The sequence below is a fragment of the Vipera ursinii genome (genome assembly GCF_947247035.1).
Source record: "Vipera ursinii genome assembly, chromosome: 1".
In the NCBI taxonomy this organism is placed as follows: Eukaryota; Metazoa; Chordata; class Lepidosauria; order Squamata; family Viperidae; genus Vipera; species Vipera ursinii.
Window position 1 is genome coordinate 97,236,229 of NC_139512.1, and position 21,681 is coordinate 97,257,909.

General features: G+C 45.8%; 1 protein-coding gene across 2 annotated transcripts in view; it reads left to right on the top strand.

Moving 5' to 3' along the window:
* Nucleotides 1–21,681, top strand: part of DKK3 (dickkopf WNT signaling pathway inhibitor 3) — a 106,154-nt gene that overhangs the window by 72,326 nt on the left and 12,147 nt on the right. For both annotated transcript variants that reach the window (XM_083355865.1, XM_083355866.1), the window contains exons 3-6: nucleotides 6,371–6,505; nucleotides 7,543–7,623; nucleotides 18,133–18,225; nucleotides 21,515–21,659. In XM_083355865.1, the coding sequence (XP_083211991.1) occupies nucleotides 6,371–6,505; nucleotides 7,543–7,623; nucleotides 18,133–18,225; nucleotides 21,515–21,659 (454 nt within the window). The remainder of the gene's footprint in view (nucleotides 1–6,370; nucleotides 6,506–7,542; nucleotides 7,624–18,132; nucleotides 18,226–21,514; nucleotides 21,660–21,681) is intronic.

Here is a 21,681-nt window from a genome sequence, read left to right on the forward strand (position 1 = left end):
AGCGAGAGAGATTGCAGCAGCGTGAGATCAGTGTTTCTCAGCACGCGCCAATTCGTTCTCCTGGCAATCTCCCTCGCTTTCCACTTGCAGAGATTGGGGCTGGCCATACGGATTAGCTGGTGATTCCATACGGCCGTCCCCGACCTCCGACAATGGGATCCAGTCGGCGGAGGTCAGGGCCAGCTGTACGGAGTTGACAACAGGGGAGGAGGGAGTCGGGCGCATTTTTCCCTCCACACCTGTGTTCTGATGTCTTCACTTGCCCTGGTGTGCATCAGGAAAACAAACGTGGGTCTCAATTCCCACCTGCTGCCACAGGATGGATCCTTGGGGAGGGTGCGCACCGTCTGGCCACTTTGCTTTCCCATTTGCATTGCACATCGGGAAGAGGAGAGGGGGAAATCTCTCGAGCCCCGGGAGGGAGGCAATGTGAGGGCCGTGAGGGGTATCGCAACCTCACGGGGGGGGGGGGGAGGAAAAGAAGATGGACGCGAGTGGATGCAAACACCTACCTGCCGAGGGAGTGGATGGCTCTGTCCCCTTCAGGCTCATGCTTGCTTCTGGGGGAAGGACAACATGGTTGCTGCACATTGAGTCCCAGGGGAGGGTGGGGCCTTACTTTGCGCCTGTGCTCTTCGCGCAGCCTGGTAGGTTTCTGCAGCAGCATGTTTTCCGGCAGCAAGTAAGCTGGGAAGGAGCAGGGGGGAGAGGGGGGAGGCAGGGGGAGGAAGGCGATGCCGCGGACCACCAGCCAGGTGCTCGCATACCACCAGTGGTACACGTACCACCGGTTGAAAAGCCCTGGTCTTGGACATAGCTAGAAGGCAAGCCATGAAGAGCTTTTTAGATGAGTGTTTGGTAATAGATTATAGATGGATAGTAAACTCCTTAGGTTACCGTGTGGCTGTGTTCCTGCCTCAGATAGCTCAAAATAAGCAGCACCAGATTTTTCCTGTTGAAGAGTAGTTATTCCTGAATATCTTTAAGCAGCTCTTTTTTCTTGATTGGCTTTCTGCGTATTTGCTAAAGGCAAACACGATATGTTCATTTGCTCTTTGGGTTAGGGCAGGTATTCAAAATTTAAAAGAAGGTGTGGACTAATTTGTCCTAGAGTTCAAATAACAAGCATTGCCAGCTGTTCCTTTTCAAAGATTGAATAAGATAGCAGAGAGGACAAGTAATTTTATATTTTTTCTTTACTGTCTTTCACGAATCAACATTTATTTAACTCCACGTCGAATGTGTTTTCCTCCTATGATAAAAAGTATAAACTGCAGTATTTTTAGTTTTATCATGATCATTATTGAAGTAGTAATATAAATACCGTATATACTTGAGTATAAGCCGAATTTTTCAGCCCACTTTTTGGGCTGAAAAATTCCACTTCGGCTTATACTCCAGTCAACAAAAAAAACTTACCGAGGACTTGTGCGCGGCCGAGGCTTTGGTGCTTCCGGGATCGCCCGCACCTCTCCCAAGCCACCGCCGTCCGAGACCTGCCGAAGTTTGGGGAGGTTTGGGGAGGTGCGCGCGCACCTCCCCAAACTCCGCGCCTTGCCTGCCTGCTTCTTTCCGCAGCGGAAAGAAGCAGGCAGGCAGGGCGCGGAGGAACAGAGACTTGCCGACGTTTGGGGAGGTTTGGGCGCCTCCCCAAACCTCGGCAGGTCTCCGTTCCTCCGCGCAGACCTGCCGACGTTTGGGGAGGTTTGGGCGCCTCCCCAAACCTCCCCAAACCTCGGCAGGTCTCCGTTCCTCCTGCCGACCTTTGGGGAGGTTTGGGCGCCTCCCCAAACCTCCCCAAACCTCGGCAGGTCTCCGTTCCTCCTGCCGACCTTTGGGGAGGTTTGGGCGCCTCCCCAAACCTCGGCAGGTCTCCGTTCCTCCGCGCAGACCTGCCGACGTTTGGGAAGGTTTGGGCGCCTCCCCAAACCTCCCCAGGTCTCCGTTCCTGTTTGGGGAGGTTTGGGCGCCTCCCCAAACCTCCCCAAACCTCGGCAGGTCTCCGTTCCTGTTTGGGGAGGTTTGGGCGCCTCCCCAAACCTCCCCAAACCTCCCCAAACCTCGGCAGGTCTCCGTTCCTCCTGCCGACCTTTGGGGAGGTTTGGGCGCCTCCCCAAACCTCCCCAAACCTCGGCAGGTCTCCGTTCCTCCTGCCGACCTTTGGGGAGGTTTGGGCGCCTCCCCAAACCTCGGCAGGTCTCCGTTCCTCCGCGCAGACCTGCCGACGTTTGGGAAGGTTTGGGCGCCTCCCCAAACCTCCCCAGGTCTCCGTTCCTGTTTGGGGAGGTTTGGGCGCCTCCCCAAACCTCCCCAAACCTCGGCAGGTCTCCGTTCCTGTTTGGGGAGGTTTGGGCGCCTCCCCAAACCTCCCCAAACCTCGGCAGGTCTCCGTTCCTCCGCGCAGACCTGCCGACCTTTGGGGAGGTTTGGGCGCCTCCCCAAACGTCCCCAAACCTCGGCAGGTCTCCGTTCCTGTTTGGGGAGGTTTGGGCGCCTCCCCAAACGTCCCCAAACCTCGGCAGGTCTCCGTTCCTCCGCGCAGACCTGCCGACCTTTGGGGAGGTTTGGGCGCCTCCCCAAACGTCCCCAAACCTCGGCAGGTCTCCGTTCCTGTTTGGGGAGCTTTGGGCGCCTCCCCAAACCTCCCCAAACCTCGGCAGGTCTCCGTTCCTCCGCGCAGACCTGCCGACCTTTGGGGAGGTTTGGGCGCCTCCCCAAACCTCGGCAGGTCTCCGTTCCTGTTTGGGGAGGTTTGGGCGCCTCCCCAAACCTCCCCAAACCTCGGCAGGTCTCCGTTCCTCCGCGCAGACCTGCCCACCTTTGGGGAGGTTTGGGCGCCTCCCCAAACCTCCCCAAACCTCGGCAGGTCTCCGTTCCTGTTTGGGGAGGTTTGGGCGCCTCCCCAAACCTCCCCAAACCTCGGCAGGTCTCCGTTCCTCCGCGCAGACCTGCCGACCTTTGGGGAGGTTTGGGCGCCTCCCCAAACCTCCCCAAACCTCGGCAGGTCTCCGTTCCTGTTTGGGGAGGTTTGGGCGCCTCCCCAAACGTCCCCAAACCTCGGCAGGTCTCCGTTCCTCCGCGCAGACCTGCCGACCTTTGGGGAGGTTTGGGCGCCTCCCCAAACGTCCCCAAACCTCGGCAGGTCTCCGTTCCTGTTTGGGGAGGTTTGGGCGCCTCCCCAAACCTCCCCAAACCTCGGCAGGTCTCCGTTCCTCCGTGCAGACCTGCCGACCTTTGGGGAGGTTTGGGCGCCTCCCCAAACGTCCCCAAACCTCGGCAGGTCTCCGTTCCTCCGCACAGACCTGCCGACCTTTGGGGAGGTTTGGGCGCCTCCCCAAACGTCCCCAAACCTCGGCAGGTCTCCGTTCCTGTTTGGGGAGCTTTGGGCGCCTCCCCAAACCTCCCCAAACCTCGGCAGGTCTCCGTTCCTCCGCGCAGACCTGCCGACCTTTGGGGAGGTTTGGGCGCCTCCCCAAACGTCCCCAAACCTCGGCAGGTCTCCGTTCCTCCGCGCAGACCTGCCGACCTTTGGGGAGGTTTGGGCGCCTCCCCAAACGTCCCCAAACCTCGGCAGGTCTCCGTTCCTGTTTGGGGAGCTTTGGGCGCCTCCCCAAACCTCCCCAAACCTCGGCAGGTCTCCGTTCCTCCGTGCAGACCTGCCGACCTTTGGGGAGGTTTGGGCGCCTCCCCAAACGTCCCCAAACCTCGGCAGGTCTCCGTTCCTCCGCGCAGACCTGCCGACCTTTGGGGAGGTTTGGGCGCCTCCCCAAACCTCCCCAAACCTCGGCAGGTCTCCGTTCCTCCGTGCAGACCTGCCGACCTTTGGGGAGGTTTGGGCGCCTCCCCAAACGTCCCCAAACCTCGGCAGGTCTCCGTTCCTGTTTGGGGAGGTTTGGGCGCCTCCCCAAACCTCCCCAAACCTCGGCAGGTCTCCGTTCCTCCGCGCAGACCTGCCGACGTTTGGGGAGGTTTGGGCGCCTCCCCAAACCTCCCCAAACCTCGGCAGGTCTCCGTTCCTGTTTGGGGAGGTTTGGGCGCCTCCCCAAACCTCCCCAAACCTCGGCAGGTCTCCGTTCCTCCGCGCAGACCTGCCGACCTTTGGGGAGGTTTGGGCGCCTCCCCAAACCTCCCCAAACCTCGGCAGGTCTGCGCGGAGGAACGGAGACCTGCCGAGGTTTGGGGAGGTTTGGGGAGGTTTGGGGAGGCGCCCAAACCTCCCCAAACAGGAACGGAGACCTGCCGAGGTTTGGGGAGGTTTGGGGAGGCGCCCAAACCTCCCCAAAGGTCGGCAGGTCTGTGCGGAGGAACGGAGACCTGCCGAGGTTTGGGGAGGCGCCCAAACCTCCCCAAATGTCGGCAGGAGGAACGGAGACCTGCCGAGGTTTGGGGACGTTTGGGGAGGCGCCCAAACCTCCCCAAAGGTCAGCAGGAGGAACGGAGACCTGCCGAGGTTTGGGGAGGCGCCCAAACCTCCCCAAAGGTCGGCAGGAGGAACGGAGACCTGCCGAGGTTTGGGGAGGCGCCCAAACCTCCCCAAATGTCGGCAGGAGGAACGGAGACCTGCCGAGGTTTGGGGAGGTTTGGGGAGGCGCCCAAACCTCCCCAAAGGTCGGCAGGAGGAACGGAGACCTGCCGAGGTTTGGGGAGGCGCCCAAACCTCCCCAAAGGTCGGCAGGAGGAACGGAGACCTGCCGAGGTTTGGGGAGGCGCCCAAACCTCCCCAAAGGTCGGCAGGAGGAACGGAGACCTGCCGAGGTTTGGGGAGGTTTGGGGAGGCGCCCAAACCTCCCCAAAGGTCGGCAGGAGGAACGGAGACCTGCCGAGGTTTGGGGAGGTTTGGGGAGGCGCCCAAACCTCCCCAAAGGTCGGCAGGTCTGCGCGGAGGAACGGAGACCTGCCGAGGTTTGGGGAGGCGCCCAAACCTCCCCAAAGGTCGGCAGGAGGAACGGAGACCTGCCGAGGTTTGGGGAGGTTTGGGGAGGCGCCCAAACCTCCCCAAAGGTCGGCAGGAGGAACGGAGACCTGCCGAGGTTTGGGGAGGCGCCCAAACCTCCCCAAAGGTCGGCAGGAGGAACGGAGACCTGCCGAGGTTTGGGGAGGTTTGGGGAGGCGCCCAAACCTCCCCAAAGGTCGGCAGGAGGAACGGAGACCTGCCGAGGTTTGGGGAGGTTTGGGGAGGCGCCCAAACCTCCCCAAAGGTCGGCAGGTCTGCGCGGAGGAACGGAGACCTGCAGAGGTTTGGGGAGGTTTGGGGAGGCGCCCAAACCTCCCCAAAGGTCGGCAGGAGGAACGGAGACCTGCCGAGGTTTGGGGAGGTTTGGGGAGGCGCCCAAACCTCCCCAAAGGTCGGCAGGAGGAACGGAGACCTGCCGAGGTTTGGGGAGGCGCCCAAACCTCCCCAAAGGTCGGCAGGTCTGTGCGGAGGAACGGAGACCTGCCGAGGTTTGGGGAGGTTTGGGGAGGCGCCCAAACCTCCCCAAAGTTCGGCAGGAGGAACGGAGACCTGCCGAGGTTTGGGGAGGCGCCCAAACCTCCCCAAAGGTCGGCAGGAGGAACGGAGACCTGCCGACGAGCCGCGGCCACACAGGGTATTCCTGTGTATTCAGGCTTGCAAAATGGCGGATCGAGCCTCTGCTGGCGGCAGAGGCTTGCAGAACGGCGGATCGGCTTATACTCGAGTCAATAACTTTTTCCAGTTTTTGGGGGTGAAATTGGGGGTCTCGGCTTATACTCGAGTCGGCTTATACTCAAGTATATACGGTATGTATTTCATATTCTTGGGTTTACCTCAAATATCTTACATGAAAGAATATTCATACACATTAATTTTTGGTATAAAGGCTGGAGAGCAACTTTTGATTATATCTATTCATATTCGTAAGAATAACATAGCTCTGTAATTTTACTAAATTGGTAATATAGCATCAGGAAATTGAAGTTTAATTAGTAATTACCATGGAAGTAGCATAGAAGCTCAGAATACTGGACAAAGAACTGCAGTTTCCAGAGAAAATAATTAGGAATAGAATCTTAAGAAAAAATTGCTTCTGGTTTGAAATTTCCTATTGCTGCCAACTTGTTCTTCTTTTCCAAAAGATCACCTTTCACCTTCAAAAGGATATTCCATATCCTCTGCCATCAAAGCTGCATAACAAACTTCTCTGTATTGGAAAATAAATATTCTGCAGTTTCAGACATGGCAGACAGTACCACAAATAGTAAAGTTTTGAATGAGGTTTGTGTATGTTTACATTGCTCTAAATTTAATAACTTTGCATTGTTCTTTGCATAGCTGAGTCTATCTGGAAATATATATTTAGTGATGTAAATGTTTACATAGTATTTGTAACTTTAAATATAATTTTTCTAGATGGAAGCAGAAGAAGGCTCTAAAAAGATAATGGGAATTGAATTTCAGAAGCTTCCAGCCAATTACCATAATGAATCCTACACAGATACAAAAGTTGGAAATAAAACTATACATAGACATCAAGAAATTGATAAGGTGAAATGTTTTTATTTATGCATTTGTATATGTATTTCATATAGTCTTCACTGATTTTCTTCAACTTAGTGTTCACCAGATGCATTGGTAGTATAAATTTCAGAAAGCACCCATCTGTAGTTTTTTTAAAGATATGTTTGGTTTAAGAAGTTGAAGAGTTTGGAGTCTTATTTTATCATAAATTTTGAAGCACCTTTTTGCCTTCAAATCTAAACTATTGCATAACTAATAAAATTTTGTGACTTGGCCCTCCAGTTTCTGGTGAGATCTCTAGAAGCTATTTTAAAGCAACTGTGGGCAACATTTTTTAACTGACTGCATACTTGCTGGAATGGCTCCAAAAGTTGTATAGGAGAAAGGTTTATTAAAGGTAGTGGTGGGGATATTGGGGCCACTTTGACAAATTTTAAGGGTAAAAGTGAAATGTTTTTCCTCTGAGGCCTAATGTACTGATTCCGGCTTTATTTTTTTCCCCAAAAAATAGTAGAAAGTTGCACAGCTAAACCTTGGCCATTTTTCCTCTAGAAATATAGATTAGAGATATTTCATAGCTTCTGCAGGCTGCTCTAAAAACCCTCTCCAGTTGAAGCAGACCACTGCCTATAAGGGTTGACCAGCATTAAGCAGCACATCTAAAGGGCACTATTAACTCCTTTTCAACAACATTAAACAAGTAAAAAATAGTCTTGGATTGCCACAGATCCCTCTCTGTAGTAAAATCAGTTTCATGACAGATTAGTCTTTTTTCTTTTGCAAATAGTGGTTATGTTTGTAACTTCATTAACATGTAATTCCTTCAGATTTTTTATATATAATACTTTGTCTAGGGATACTGGATGGTGTTTTGTGAGAGACTAAGGTCAAGTCCCATCTTCTACTCCAAACTCAAATTCCACCAGTTTCATGACACAATTCAAAAGTGTCTGATTCATAATAATTATAAAGTGATAGCTCTGTTCATAGAGCTAAATAAAAAAACAGCACTGGAACATTATTTAAAATCATTGCTTTGCTGTGTACCTGTTTTACTCTCTTAGGTAACGGATAATAAAACTGGATCTACTAGCTACTCTGAGACTATTATTACATCAATACAAGAAGACAGAAAGAGAAATCATGTAAGTAATTCTTGTTTTGTAAAACAACTTATCAATAAATTTGTTGAGTAAAAGTTGTCAAAACCTATATGGCATAACTAAAACAGGATTGTTTGAGTCCATTATAATATACATTATTTATATTTATAGGCTACTCTGGTGACTGTAATTTGTCAGTGATTGTAAGACAAGCCATTTTTCCAGCCATTTTGTCATACATTTTAAAGTAATTATCACTAAATTCTCTAAATTATTAGGATGCTTGGTTTTGCAAATTGAAGATACTTGGAGGGAAAATTGCAATATAATTAATATTGATTTTAGCTTTCTTGTGGCTTTGATATGTAATTTCCGATTGTATGGATATGAACTCTTTAGTGCAAACAGTATTGCTTAAAGCAATATGGAATAATATTAATATAATAACTTAATACAAGACACAGACGTGATCAGAAATTAGATTTGTACTCCTTGCTTCTGATTACAAAATAACCAGTAAGCTTTTCTCTGGGTTCCCTGATAAGCAGAGAAAATATAGAATAACCACCCATCCTTAAATCTATAACTTGTGTAACTTTCATTCACATGTTTGGAATTCTCTTGAATTTATTTGCTTTTGGTGTCAGTAGACAACTGTTTAGACAACTATCTTTGCGATGTTTGAGAAAACCTGTATCGTATCTTATGTTTCTGCATATACTGATAAAATTGGTGAATCGGACATCTGCCACCTTTTTATAATTTCAAAAATACACTTTTTAGGGCCTATTAAAAATGAAGTATATTTCATTACATGTGAGAAGATCAGTCACCAGAAAAATTACGGTATTAGAAATGATTTTGATGAAATAACTTGAGAGACTTACCTCAAGAAACTAAATTATATGTACCTTAGGCTTTAATTTACTTGAGAGATGTTATTTTTTCTTAAAATAATTTAAAATAGGAAAATTGTACTAGATTTTATGAGAATTATTTTTTTCAGTCTAATCTGCCTTTCTTGGGGAGATTCATCTTTAACTCAGGTCCATTTTTCTTTCAAATAAATAGGTAAATATCCACGAATAAATTAGGAGTGTAGTGGTTTATGAATTCCTGGGAACTATTAACTTATGTATGGTATTAAAACTGATGGAAAAAAGCACTAAAGTTTTCATGCATTTATCGCTTACTGCTTACCTCAAATTTGATTTCAAATCTGCAGGTATAAACAATTTTGAAAACTGCAGCTGCTGTAGTCCAGAAAAAATAATGCTATCACACTAAAATGTTTTATTACTTGCTGTTTTCACTTTAATAAGAAGCCAAGTCTGCTGTAATATGCTCTCAATGTAATTAACAAATCAGTGCTGAAACAGAAGCAATAGAAACTAAAAGCAGCAAATTAAAACCATACATCCATGTATTTTTTAGAAAGATGCATGTTTGAATGTAATTAAGATGGATAGCACATGGAGGACAAATTAAAAAAAACCAGAGTTCTTGCCATGGAAAAAATAATTGTAGCCGATTGTACCATCCTTTGACTGTCACTAGAGGATTTTAAATTTCACTTCCATGAAGCATTGAAGATATTACCTAGTCAGGTAATGAAATGTCTGCAAGAAAACAACCCAGTTCAGAGAGCAGCAAATACTCCATCAGCCTCTGATTAAGCCACAGTGATACCACATTAGTAGCATGTGCATGTTACTGTCACTGTAGAAGTGGCCCAGTTATATATTTTATTTTTAGTATGTGACAGCAGTTCACAAGTCATGTCATTTCTCTGATGATGTCATGATGCACATGTCATCATTGTCTGCCCACTAGCTTTCATTACCAAACAGGAAACTTTTAAATTACTTTCAGTATGATAAAGGTGTACTGTAAAAGGGTTAAATAACATCTCACTTGGTTTCTTTGTATTTCTTTACCATACAGTTAAAAAGTAGTTTGTTCTGTCATACATTTTTTATATAAACATAATCCATATTCCCTGAAATAGGCTTATTTCTCAGTTATGTTTAGAATCATCTTTGCCTGCTCCTCTTGTATGTCGGAACTAATCTTTTTTATATGATTTCATTTTGCACTGTTACTTATTTCTGTCCTCGTATTTTCCAAATTACATAGGAAGAGCTTGGGGGGAATTTGAAAGGATTATTTTGTTGACTGAATGCAGTCTGCTATATTATATCCTGTTCTTCACTAAAAGAAAAGTTTCTACTATTTCTGCAAGTCACCCTGTGTTGAATTAAAATACAAAGCTTTGGATTGGAATACTATACTCAAGTGATTTCCAAACATTGCTGAACTAAAATCTCAATAACTTTTTTCATCTTTTGTTACTGTTTTAACTTATTTTTGCCACTAAAAATACTGAGAAGTTGTTTGTCCTTGTTTGTATTTTCTTTCTTCCAATAATGGTTTCATTCCCCATTTTATGATAAGAAAAGAAATTAATAATGGGGGCTTACTATTACTTTTGCATTTCTGCCCTACCTTGTTTGTAAGGATATGTCTTAATTTTCCTTTAAATAGTGTTTTCAGTAAAAACAAAAATTATTTCTCAATAATTTCTCACCATACCTCAATTTTTGTGTTGAGTTTAGGAATGTGATAATGAGGTTTTTAACAGAGGAAAGCATGTAAATCATAATAACAGGGTTGCATGGGTAATGCATGTGTAGAAAAAAAGCCTTTACACTTTAAAGGTTTAGATCAGATGTTATAAATATGCTCTGGTGTCACATGGATTCCATTTTATATCTGTTGAAGGATATCTCTTGAGGGCCCCAAATTCTTATTGACTACAGGGTCTGCTATTAATTGCCTGCAGATACTGTCATATTTGTTCCATAGAGCAGTTCAACAGAATGGATTTCTCTGAGACAAATGATTCTATTTATGATTCTATCTCTGATTCTATTTATGATTCATTGTTGCTTAATGAGTGCTCTTTCTATGACTATTGTGTGCATATTGTGTATCTGAGCAGAAAAAACTGGTGTGTTGATTTTTAAAAAAATGTTTTTGAGTTAGACTGGACCAGATATTTAGGATTTTATGACAAACATCTCATCTACTAGATGAGAAGAGGGAGTCAAGCTATTCTCCAAAGCGCCTGAAGGCAGGACATGAAGCAACAGATGGAAACTAATCAAAGAGAGAAGCAACCTAGAACTAAGGAGAAATTTCCTGACAGTCAGAACAATTAATCAGTGGAACAACCTGCCTCCAGAAGTTGTGAATGCTCCAACACTGAAAGTTTTTAAGAAGAGACTGGACAGCCATTTGTCTGAAATGGTATAGGGTCTCCTATACCAGGAGGTTGGACTAGAAGACTTCCAAAGTCCCTTCCAACTCTATTACTATTATTACTGTTATTGTTATTATTTACTATGATTCTGTCTTACAAATTTTAGTGTTTGTAAGGAGGGTGTCTTTTCTTCTGATCTAAGAAATAAGTTGGAAACCTCTTTTTAGACATTTAACCTATACTGAAGGGAAGTAAGGGCCAGCTTTTCGACATAACAAAAACATGTATTCACTTTAATGGTTGAGAGAAAAGAACTCTGGTCTTATTGGTTAAACAGTATATCACTTTGTTAATAACTCCACATTTGGCTTTATTGTCACTAACTTAGCAAAGCTAAACAGACATAACTTTTTGGTGTATCTTTATAGGAAAAAGGATTTTTTATTCATTCTAAGAGGCACTCTCCACACCTGGATTCTGCGACATGCTGCTATAAATATAATCAGCATAATGAGCAACATGTTTATGCAGCCCAGCAGTTGAACAAAAAAAGATGAAGTAATAAAATATGGAAATATTCTTCATGTTCTATATTTCAGGGAATGTAGCATTGCAAGGATCTAAAAAGTCAACTTCTTATTTTTAACCAGAACATAAAATATTTGGGACAATTCATTTTTAAAAAAGTCATCATTTTCATTGCTTTCCTTTTCTGGAAGGGATAACTCACAACTGGATGACAACCACTAACATAGTTGTGTCTCACTTGTGGAACTGCATTGAATTAAGCACAGTTGATAGAAGGAGACCAGGTTTTTATTGGTTTCTAGATTGTGACTAGCATGTTTGTTTTGTCCATCCATTTATCCATCCATCCATCCAGGTTGGATCAAGCCACAGTAATTGCACTTGTAATTTGATCAATACTGCATTTTCCTGAAAGTAAGTCCCGGTCTTATTTTGCCTCCAAAAGAGGCATTAGGTCTTATTTTCAGAGGGTGTCTTATAATTTTCATGACACCTGTCTTGCCTCGAGGTGGCGGCACCAACAGCCCCATCCAGCAGGAGCCCGCATGGCTGCTGGCCCACTTCTGTGTGGCTCCTCGTGGCAGGAGGCCGTGTGGCATATTGCACCACTGGTGCCACAATGAGGCAAGGCAGATGGGGGAGGGGCTGGAGCTGCCCCATGCACCCTGCACCCTCTTCCTTTAGGGTTCCCCCAGTGACCTTCCCTTTCATTCCCTTCCCAAGCCGGACTGTCATTTTGGAGCCGGGGTGTGTGTGTGTGACAGCGAAAGACTACGCTGCCGCTATCTGCTGCTGGAGGGGCTTTCTTCATGCTTAACCCCACAGATCACCTGCCTGGCGGCAGCTGCCACCTCCTCCACCAACTCTCCCGTGGCTTGTGCCATGACTGGGTGACACAAGCCTCCGCCGACACCTCCCTCCACCAGCCCTCTATCACCGCCATTAGAGAGAATTGAGAACGGGGAGCAGAGCGGCTCTGTGCAGTGATGCAGAGCAGAGAAGAGCACTTGCTTGCCGCCCTGCATCGTTCCACATCACCCTGGAAATGGCAGCCCTGTTTTCTGCTGATTCTCCTCCCAAAAGCAAAAAATTTCAACACTAACCTGCTTTCCAAGTCTGGCACATTTCTCTCCTGCTGCAGGGAAACGGAGCTTGTGGGACTAAAAGTAGTTCAGTCACACTGTCCAACTTCTCGCAAGATCTTTTTTTCCCCTGAGGAAAAAACCCCTCCCCCCTGGCTCTGAAATGGCATAGGGGACCAGGCCTAGCCTGCCCATCCTCCATAGCATGGCAGCCTGGCTTGGGAGGGAAATGAAAGGGAAGGTCACCGAGCAAGGAAGGCCTGCCTGGGGGAACCTTGAAGGAAGTGGGTGCGGGGCTCATGGGACAGCTCTACCCCATCTGCCTCGCCATTGTGGTGGCAGCAGCGCGATGTGGCGGCAGCGGTGTAATGTGCCGTGCGGCCTCCTGCCCCATTGCAGCAGCAAGGTGGGACAGAGTGGGTGGGGTCCTAATTGTCTTATTTTTGGAGTAGGGCTTATATTAGGCTCACCCCCCAAAATCAGAGTAGGTCTTTTTTTGGGGGGGTGGGGCTTATTTTCGGGGAAACACAGTAGTAGCAACTATGCTGCCTCAGCAGGTAGCAACCGCTACCTGAGCTCAAATGATCTTAGAAACTAAGTAGGAATCAGCCCTGGTTAGCATTTGGGTGAAGGATGCCAGGAATTTTAGTGGAGTTAACCAATTTGGGAAGTTGTAGAAACCTTTTAGAAGAAGGCTGTGGTGAATCTTTTCTGTGGATGCTGTCTTCAGGAGATAAGCTTGATTTGAGGGTGTCTTTACTTTTGCTTCTTTTAGTGAACGCATTTGACTTTTATCCATGCATGCAGTTCTTATGCTCGCTACATAGTTAGTAGATTTCTCCATGGAGAGTTGCTGAAACCCTGCCTTTCTTTAAAAGGTCTTGCAGCTAAAGTTCTTTTTTGATTCTTACATGAAACACAGCATATTTTCATATTCAATCCATATTCAAATGTTCAAGATAGTGCCTTAAAAAAATAAATCAGAGAAGAAAAGGCAGGGGGAAAAACAGGTTAAATATTTAGTCTTCAGATTAGCCAAGCAGAATAAATGGAAAACTTAATAGCTATCAGCAGGAGACTTTTGGACAAGAAGAAGCTGCTGCAAAGAATTAAAATAGACGTGATTGCTTTTTTTTCCTGTCAGAAGAGAGCTACCTATTGAGACCGACAACATGAATGCTGGCCATCGAGCCAACATCAGGAATATAAATCAGACTTTATGGGAGGAGGGCTTTTGGAAGTAACTACTACTTTGTGGAAGCATGGCTAGGAAAGCCATAGATACTCAAGCATGCCTAAATAAGGCTAATAGTAATAGGAGTAAAAGTTTAAAAGGAGAGCCAAACAGGGAAGCCACTCTTCAATAGGATAAAGCCTTGTTTTACCCAGAACTGTTGGGCTTCAGTTCTCATACCACTTTGTCACAGGGATTGCCAAATGTAAACGTATTTGCACAGCCTGACTTTGTTCATAATAAGGATGCAGGAAATAGGTGGAGAGGCTCACTCTTTATTTATAATAAAATCCAAGACACCTTGGCTCTGGCTAATCCATTATTTCCTTGGTGTGTCTTTAGGGTTCAATCTTCAGTTTATGCAACAATAAATCAATAACCATGAATCAATAACTTTGATTGCTCAGTGAAATTCTTGATCAAATTTAAATCGTTTCACCTTTTTGGTATAATTTGGAAGTTTAATCACTAAATCAGTGTTAGGGAAAATTTTCTTCAGTACAATAAGTTACTGTGGAATGTATTTGCTATGTGCATATAGTTCTTAACTTTTGAGCCTTGAATTTCGGACTAAGTTGTTGCAATAGTAAAGTTGAGGCACCATGTGATTGGACTTGTTATGTGAATCACATGGCTGTTAAGCAAATCAATTTTCTGAATGGGCAGTTTTTGCATTGCAAATCACGGTGTCATGGTTCCAACAGACAGAGACAAATAAAGCAGAACTCTGGAGGCGTGCAAGTTTATTAATACAAAGTATCAGCACGTCAAAAGTGAAACCAAGTCTGAATAGACACGTAACAATCCCCAATACAAAGTTAAGAAATCCCACCCTAAAACTATGCAAGCTACTATGTTCCCCAATACAACTTCTTGGCGGGCTTTTCATGAAACGCCCAGCCTGCAGTTCCAGGAGCAGCCGATGACCTTCGTTCCCATGGGAGAAAATCTGTTTAGTCTAGCGATGCACCCGGTAACCCCCCCCTCCGTGCTGTGTGTCAACCGAAAATAAGTAGGAAAATGGCTGCAGCCACACTCATTTTCAAAGTTGACACATAGTTATGTACCGTATTTTCCGGCGTATAAGACGGCTTTTTAACCCCTGAAAATCACCTCAAAAGTTGGGGGGGTCGTCTTATACGCCGGGTCGTCTTGTACGCCGGAAAAAAAACCAAATCAGTCGAGCGTCCCCATTCTTGCAAAGCCGGGCCGCCGCACGCAACTGAGCTATCTCCGGCGTGGCTCCGGGACACGGCTTGGCGGGAGCGTCGGGCGGCTCTCCCCACGGGAAGGCGGCGCTGCCTGTCGGCTCTTGTCCGTCGCAGAGGAGGCGAAGGCCCGACTGGCCCCGCTGGCCCTCCCGCTGCTCCCGCGCTTCTGCCGGCCCCCGAGGCGCAGCGTTTCCTGGGCGGCAGGCAGCACCGGAGGGCAGCCGCCGCCACGGCCGGCGCCCCTCCTGCTTCCCCCCCCAGGCCTTGAACTTCTCCCATTCGGCGCAGGCGGGGCAGCTCCGCCCGCAGCCTCTTTTTCATGTGCCGCTTCCCTCTCACCGTCAGCCGAGGCGTGCTCGGCCCGGGCTCCCGGTCCCTCTTCCCGGCCGGCTTCCCGCCCTGCCCCTCATGGAGCTGGGCTGGGCGTGCAGCCTCTCGGTGTGGCTGCTTTTCCTGGGCAGCCTGGCGGTGCGGCTCCTGCGCTTGGAGCTGTTGCTGAGCCGGGGGCTGCTGCTGCGCGTGGGGCTGCTGGCCGTCCTGCAGGCGCTGGGCCGTCCTGCCGCTGCCCCTCAGCGCCGCGCTCACGGCGGCTGCCTGCTGGCTCGTCTCGGCCAGCACCGCCCAGCGGAAGCTGGTCACAGGTGAGTCCGGTGGGCGCGAGGCCCTCCCCTCGGGCAGTGGCAGGACGGCCCAGCGCCTGCAGGACGGCCAGCAGCCCCACGCGCAGCAGCAGCCGCAGCGAGAGCTGCAAACGCAGGAATAATGCGTTTGCATTCCCTTCCCCCGTTTCACAGAGCCGAAAACCCCGTGCCCCTCCTGTTTAAAAAGTTTTGATCTTTGCAAATGACCTTAGCAAAACTTCTGCGCAGCAGATGTGGGAACAGCGGGGGCGTCTCATCTTTCCTCCCGCTCCGGATTGATCCCCGTCCCGCCGCCCCTCTTTTTCCAATTTGAGGCCGAAGCCAGTTTCTGAACCAAGAAAGGGGAGTTCAGTGCAAGGCGCCCCAGGATCGAGCTAAATTGCCGGTTAATGGAGAACGGAGAAGACGGGAAAAGTTCCCCAAGAGTTAGAGCAGGAAAGGCGAGGCAACCACTGTCCAAGGGGATGGAAATCGTCCGAATCCACGCAAGCGCTCCTCGCAACTGCTTCTTGCCCTGCTTCACCCTCCCCAAATGAAATTAAAACAACCTCTTACCGCCTCACCTGAGACGCAGGCTGATAAGGCGACGGCGAGCACCATCCACACGTTCCACATTATTCCTGCGTTTTGCAGCTCTCGCTGCGGCTGCTGCTGCGCGTGGGGCTGCTGGCCGTCCTGCAGGTGCTGGGCCGTCCTGCCGCTGCCCCTCAGCGCCACGCTCATGGCAGCTGCCTGCTGGCTCGTCTCGGCCAGCACCGCCCAGCGGAAGCTGGTCACAGTTGAGTCTGGTGGGCATGAGGCCCTCCCCTTGGGCAGCGGCAGGGCGGCCCAGCGCCTACAGGATGGCCAGCAGCCCCACGCGCAGCAGCAGCCGCAGCGAGAGCTGCAAAACGCAGGAATAATGTGGAACGTGTGGATGGTGCTCGCCGTCGCCTTATCGGCCTGCGTCTCGGGTGAGGCGGTAAGAGGTTGTTTTAATTTAATTTGGGGAGGGTGAAGCAGGGCAAGAAGCAGTTGCGAGGAGCGCTTGCGTGGATTCGGACAATTTCCATCCCCTTGGTCAGTGGTTGCCTCGCCTTTCCTGCTCTAACTCTTGGGGAACTTTTCCCGTCTTCTCCGTTCTGCATTAACCGGCAATTTAGCTCGATCCTGGGGCGCCTTGCACTGAACTCCACTTTCTTGGTTCAGAAACTGGCTTTGGCCTCAAATTGGAAAAAGAGGGGCGGCGGGACGGGGATCAATCCGGAGCGGGAGGAAGGATGAGACGCCCCCGCTGTTCCCACATCTGCTGCGCAGAAGTTTTGCTAAGGTCATTTGCAAAGATCAAAACTTTTTAAACAGGAGGGGCACGGGGTTTTCGGCTCTGCTTAATGGTATGTGAAACGGGGGAAGGGAAGAGGAGAGAGCCATTATATTTTTATTTGACGGGTAGAAAATGTTTTTTTCCTGCTGGGATTTTTTTTTTTGGTGGGGGGAGCAGACTTCTGAACTCGAGGGGCCTTAGTTTTTTGTAAAGACTATCGATAACTCTTGGGATACGTTTTTTATTTAAACAAAAAGCTGTCCGAAAATTGCAGATGGAAAGAGATGGGATAAGAACATCGAAAGACAGGACCATGAAAACAATCCTTTGAAAGGGGGGGGGCGCGTGAGTGTTAGAGTGGTGATTTAACACTCCAGTTAAAACTGTCTAGCATATTTTTCATTCAAACCTCTCCTTAATTACTTCAGTCTGTTGAATTCAATGGAGGACTCTAGGAGAACATGATACCATGGTGATTCTGAATGTGACAGTTTTGGATCTGTTTGCAAATCCAGTCTGGCATCACTGAGTTGTGTTTGATTGATCCAAACGGAATTTTGGATTATGACGGACAGGGAGGGCAGGGCATGTAAGTATTTTCCGGCGTATAAGACAAAAAACCTTGAAAAACTTCTTAAAAGTAGGGGGTCGTCTTATACGCCGGGTCGTCTTATACGCCGGAAAATACGGTAACTACAGGTCACTGTAAATGTAAGCCAGTTGCCTAGTGCCCCCCCATCACATGACTGCAGATGAGGGGGAGCTGTAGTTCTAACTTTGAGGATGAGTTGTAAGTAGCTTTTTAAAAGTTTGTAACTTCAACCAGTTGTTAGACTGCCTGTATTTTTTTATTTATTTGATGTATGTATTGAAAAAAGTGTAGACTCTTTTTGTGTTGTTGGAATGTTTGATTTTATATGATTAAATAAATTAGTCCAGTACAATGTTAGGCAATCAGTCAGGGAGAGCCATATACACAAACCAGTTTTTCTTGTTTTCATGATGGAAGAAATGTGCACTTTCTATGTATTTGGTCTGTAGTCTGGGGCATGTAATTTAGAGAAAACTCATCAAAGAGATAGCCTAACGCACTTTGAAACACTAGGACCAGATGGGCTATATAGAAACACTGTATATAATTCATTGTTTTATTACTCTTGTTATGTAATGCAATATTGAGACACTGCTATCCTAGGTGCCTTTGGAGCAAAAATGCATCTTTGGTTGCATGCAGTTTTACTGAATAACCACACTTTTCTTTTACTGAAGATTTGTTATTCTTTTTCTCAGGAGTGCATTATAGATGAAGACTGTGAAATTGGAAAATACTGTGCATTCTCTGATTTGATGTACAACTGTCACATTTGCAAACCTCAACGCGCAGTGAGCATTTCATCTTTATCCACTTTTTTTCTATCTATAAGCTGACCCTAAGTTAGGGTTAAATTTTAGAAGATTGAATATCAGGCTATGTTTGTTGCATTATGCCTACACATAATGTCTCACCTGAAGGTTCCAGGACCTGACAATTTTGTGCATAAACAAGAAAGTTTCTAAAGTTGGAAAAACATGGATAAAATGGTTTCTGAATACTTGCACTTTATTGCCCAATTCTGTAAAATGTAAAATATGTTCTAGATCAGTGATTCTCAAACGTTTTGGTTGCAGGACATCTTTATATTATTAAAAATTATTCAAGACTCCAAAGAGATTTGGTTTATGTGGATTATATCTAATAATATTTTCTTTATTAGAAATTAAAGCTGAGAAATTTTAAAATATTTATTTATTTGACTTCATGGATTTCATGAAATGGTCTCCCAGGACAATTTGAGAACTGATGTTCTAGATCAATCACCAAATTTTGATGCCTTCCAGGTATATAGTCTTATAAAATTCTCAGGAATCCCTATGCTGATAGTGGAAATCCATGCATCTACAGAATATGCAGATTGGGAAACTGTATGTCTGTTTTAATTCAATGTTTAATAAATTGGGGACTTTTCAGATAAAATGAAGCTTCTAGGACACAAGGAGAAGTATTCTTTATTCTGGTTTAAACTAGCTGGTGTTTTATCTAGTGACACTCAAGAGGAACTGTAATTATAGTTATAGGAACTTTAATTACTTTCATATGCTTTCATATACAGCCCATGGTCTAGTTTTCATTTTCTAGCTAGAATTTTGATACAATTATCTTATCTTCTTAAGTAGATTAAAGGGTTTGAAAAACCCAACAAGTCCTTTTAAAATTTTAAATTGAATTGGCCTAAAATGATTATTAGAATATGATTCATGAAGATATCTTGTTAGTCTTATTTAAGAACTGATAGTTCAAATTGCACTGAAATAGTCTGAAAAATATTTTAGAAGATATTTATTGACAGAATAGCTAGCCTAGGATCTAGAAGGGAAAACTCAATATTTTTTGTCACAAATACTATTCTTTATTATAGTCAGAGCCTGCAAAGATGAAGTGAGGAATGCTAAGGCTCAAAATGAACTAAGGCTTGTGACAAAAGAAAAAAATAACAAAAAAGCTTTTTTCAACATATAAAAAACAAGAAAAAAGTTAAGGAAATGATTGGTCCATTAGTGGGAGAAAGTGGCAAGAAGGTGACAAGCAACAGGGGGAAAGCAGAACTATTTAGCTCATTTTTTCATCCGTCTTTACACAAAGAGAAAGTATTAGAAACAAGTTAAGATCAGCAAGAAAATGGTAAGTGAGTACCTGTCCACCCTAGATAAGTTCAAGTCACCCAGGATCAGATGGATTACACCCCAGGGTTCTGAAGGAACTGGCAGATGTTATCTCAGAATCACTGAACTATATCTTTCAAAGATCGTGGAGCACTGGGGAACTACCAGAGGACTGGAAAAGAGCTGATATAGTTCCCATCTTCAAAAAAGGGAAAAAATAGATCCAGGAAACTAGAGATCTATCAGTCTGACCTCAATACCTGGGAAGATTCTGGAAAACATAAGCAACAGAGAACACCTAGAGGCAAACAAAGTCATTACCAAAAGCCAACATGGGTTTGTCAAAAACATCATGCCAGACAAATCTTACTGCATTCTTTGACCAAGTGACAAAATTAGTGGACCAGAGGAATGCTGTGGATATAATTTACTTAGACTTCAGTAAGGCATTTGATAAAGTAGATCACAACCTACTACTTGATCAAGATAGAAAAATGTGGGTTAGACAGCATCACCACCAGATGGATTCATAGCTGGCTGACCGGCCGAACTCAGCGTGTGGTCCTCAATGGAACTGCATCTACATGGAGGGAAGTGTGTAGTGAGGTGTCCCAGGGCTCTGTTCTGGGCCCAGTGCTCTTCAACATCTTCATCAATGATTTGAATGAGGGTATAGATGGGGAACTCATCAAAATTGCAGATGACACCAAGCTGGTAGGAATAGCCAACACTCCAGAGGATAAGCTTAAGATACAGAAGGATCTGGACAGACTTGAACATTGGGCGCTATCTAACAAAATGAAATTCAATGGTGAAAAAAGTAAGGTTATACATTTAAGCAAGAAAAACCAAATGCACAGGTATAGTATAGGTGGTAGCTTGCTCAATAGTAGTAACTGAGAGGGATCTTGGAGTCCTAGTGGACAATCACTTAAATATGAGCCTGCTGTGTGCTGCAGCTGCCAAAAAAAGCCAACACAGTCCTAGGCTGTATTAACAGAGATAGAATCAAGATCACGTGAACTATTAATACCACTTTACAATGCCTTGGTAAGGCCACACTTGGAATACTGCATCCAGTTTTGGTCACCATGGTGTAAAAAAGATGTCGAGACTCTAGAAAGAGTACAGAGAAGAGCAACAAAGATGATTAGGGGACTGGAGGCTAAAACATATAAGGAACGGTTGCTGGAATTGGGTATTTTTAGTTTAATGAAGAGAAGGATGAGGGGTGACATGATAGTAGTGTTCCAATATCACAGGGGCTGCCACAAAGAAGAGGGAGTCAAGCTATTCTCCAAAGAACCTGAAGGCAAGACAAGAAGCAACGGATGGAAACTAACCAAAGAGAGAAGCAACCTAGAACTAAGGAGAAATTTCCTGACTTAGAAAAAATAACCAGTGGAACAAACTGCCTCCAGAAGCTGTGAATGCACCAACACTGGAAGGTTTTAAGAAGAGACTGGACAGCGATTTGTTTGAAATGGTACAGGGTTTCCTGCTTGAGCAGGGGGTTGGACTAGATGACCTCCAAAGTCCCTTACTACTACTTCTACTTCTTCTTCTTCTTCTTCTTCTTCTTCTTCTTCTTCTTCTTCTTCTTCTTCTTCTTCTTCTTCTTATTATTATTATTATTATTATTATTATTATTATTATTATTATTATTATTATTATTATTATTATTATTATATTATTATTATATCATCATTCTTGTTTGCTTGAAATTCTTCAAAAATAACTTGCTTTCCATTTTGCACAGGTGTCTTGTACTATAGTGAATGTTTACATCAGTTTAGCAATTAAAATAGCATATTACATTAATTCACTGGAGTATATTTTCTTTGGGTATTATTTAAGAACATTTTTTCACTTACTTAAATCCCACCACTGCTGTAGATCCTTATTAGATCAGATCAGAATGCTTCCAGTAAGTTGTTCCTGTGGGCTTTTTCTTTTCTTTTCTTTTTTTAAGCACTGTTCTCGGGATGTGGAGTGTTGTGGACAACAGCTCTGTGTATGGGGTGAGTGCATGAAAGCTGTCTCAAAAGGAGAAAATGGAACAATTTGTGAAAATCAACATGACTGCAATCCGGGTTTGTGCTGTGCATTTACAAAAGGTCAGACACTTATATTCTTTAA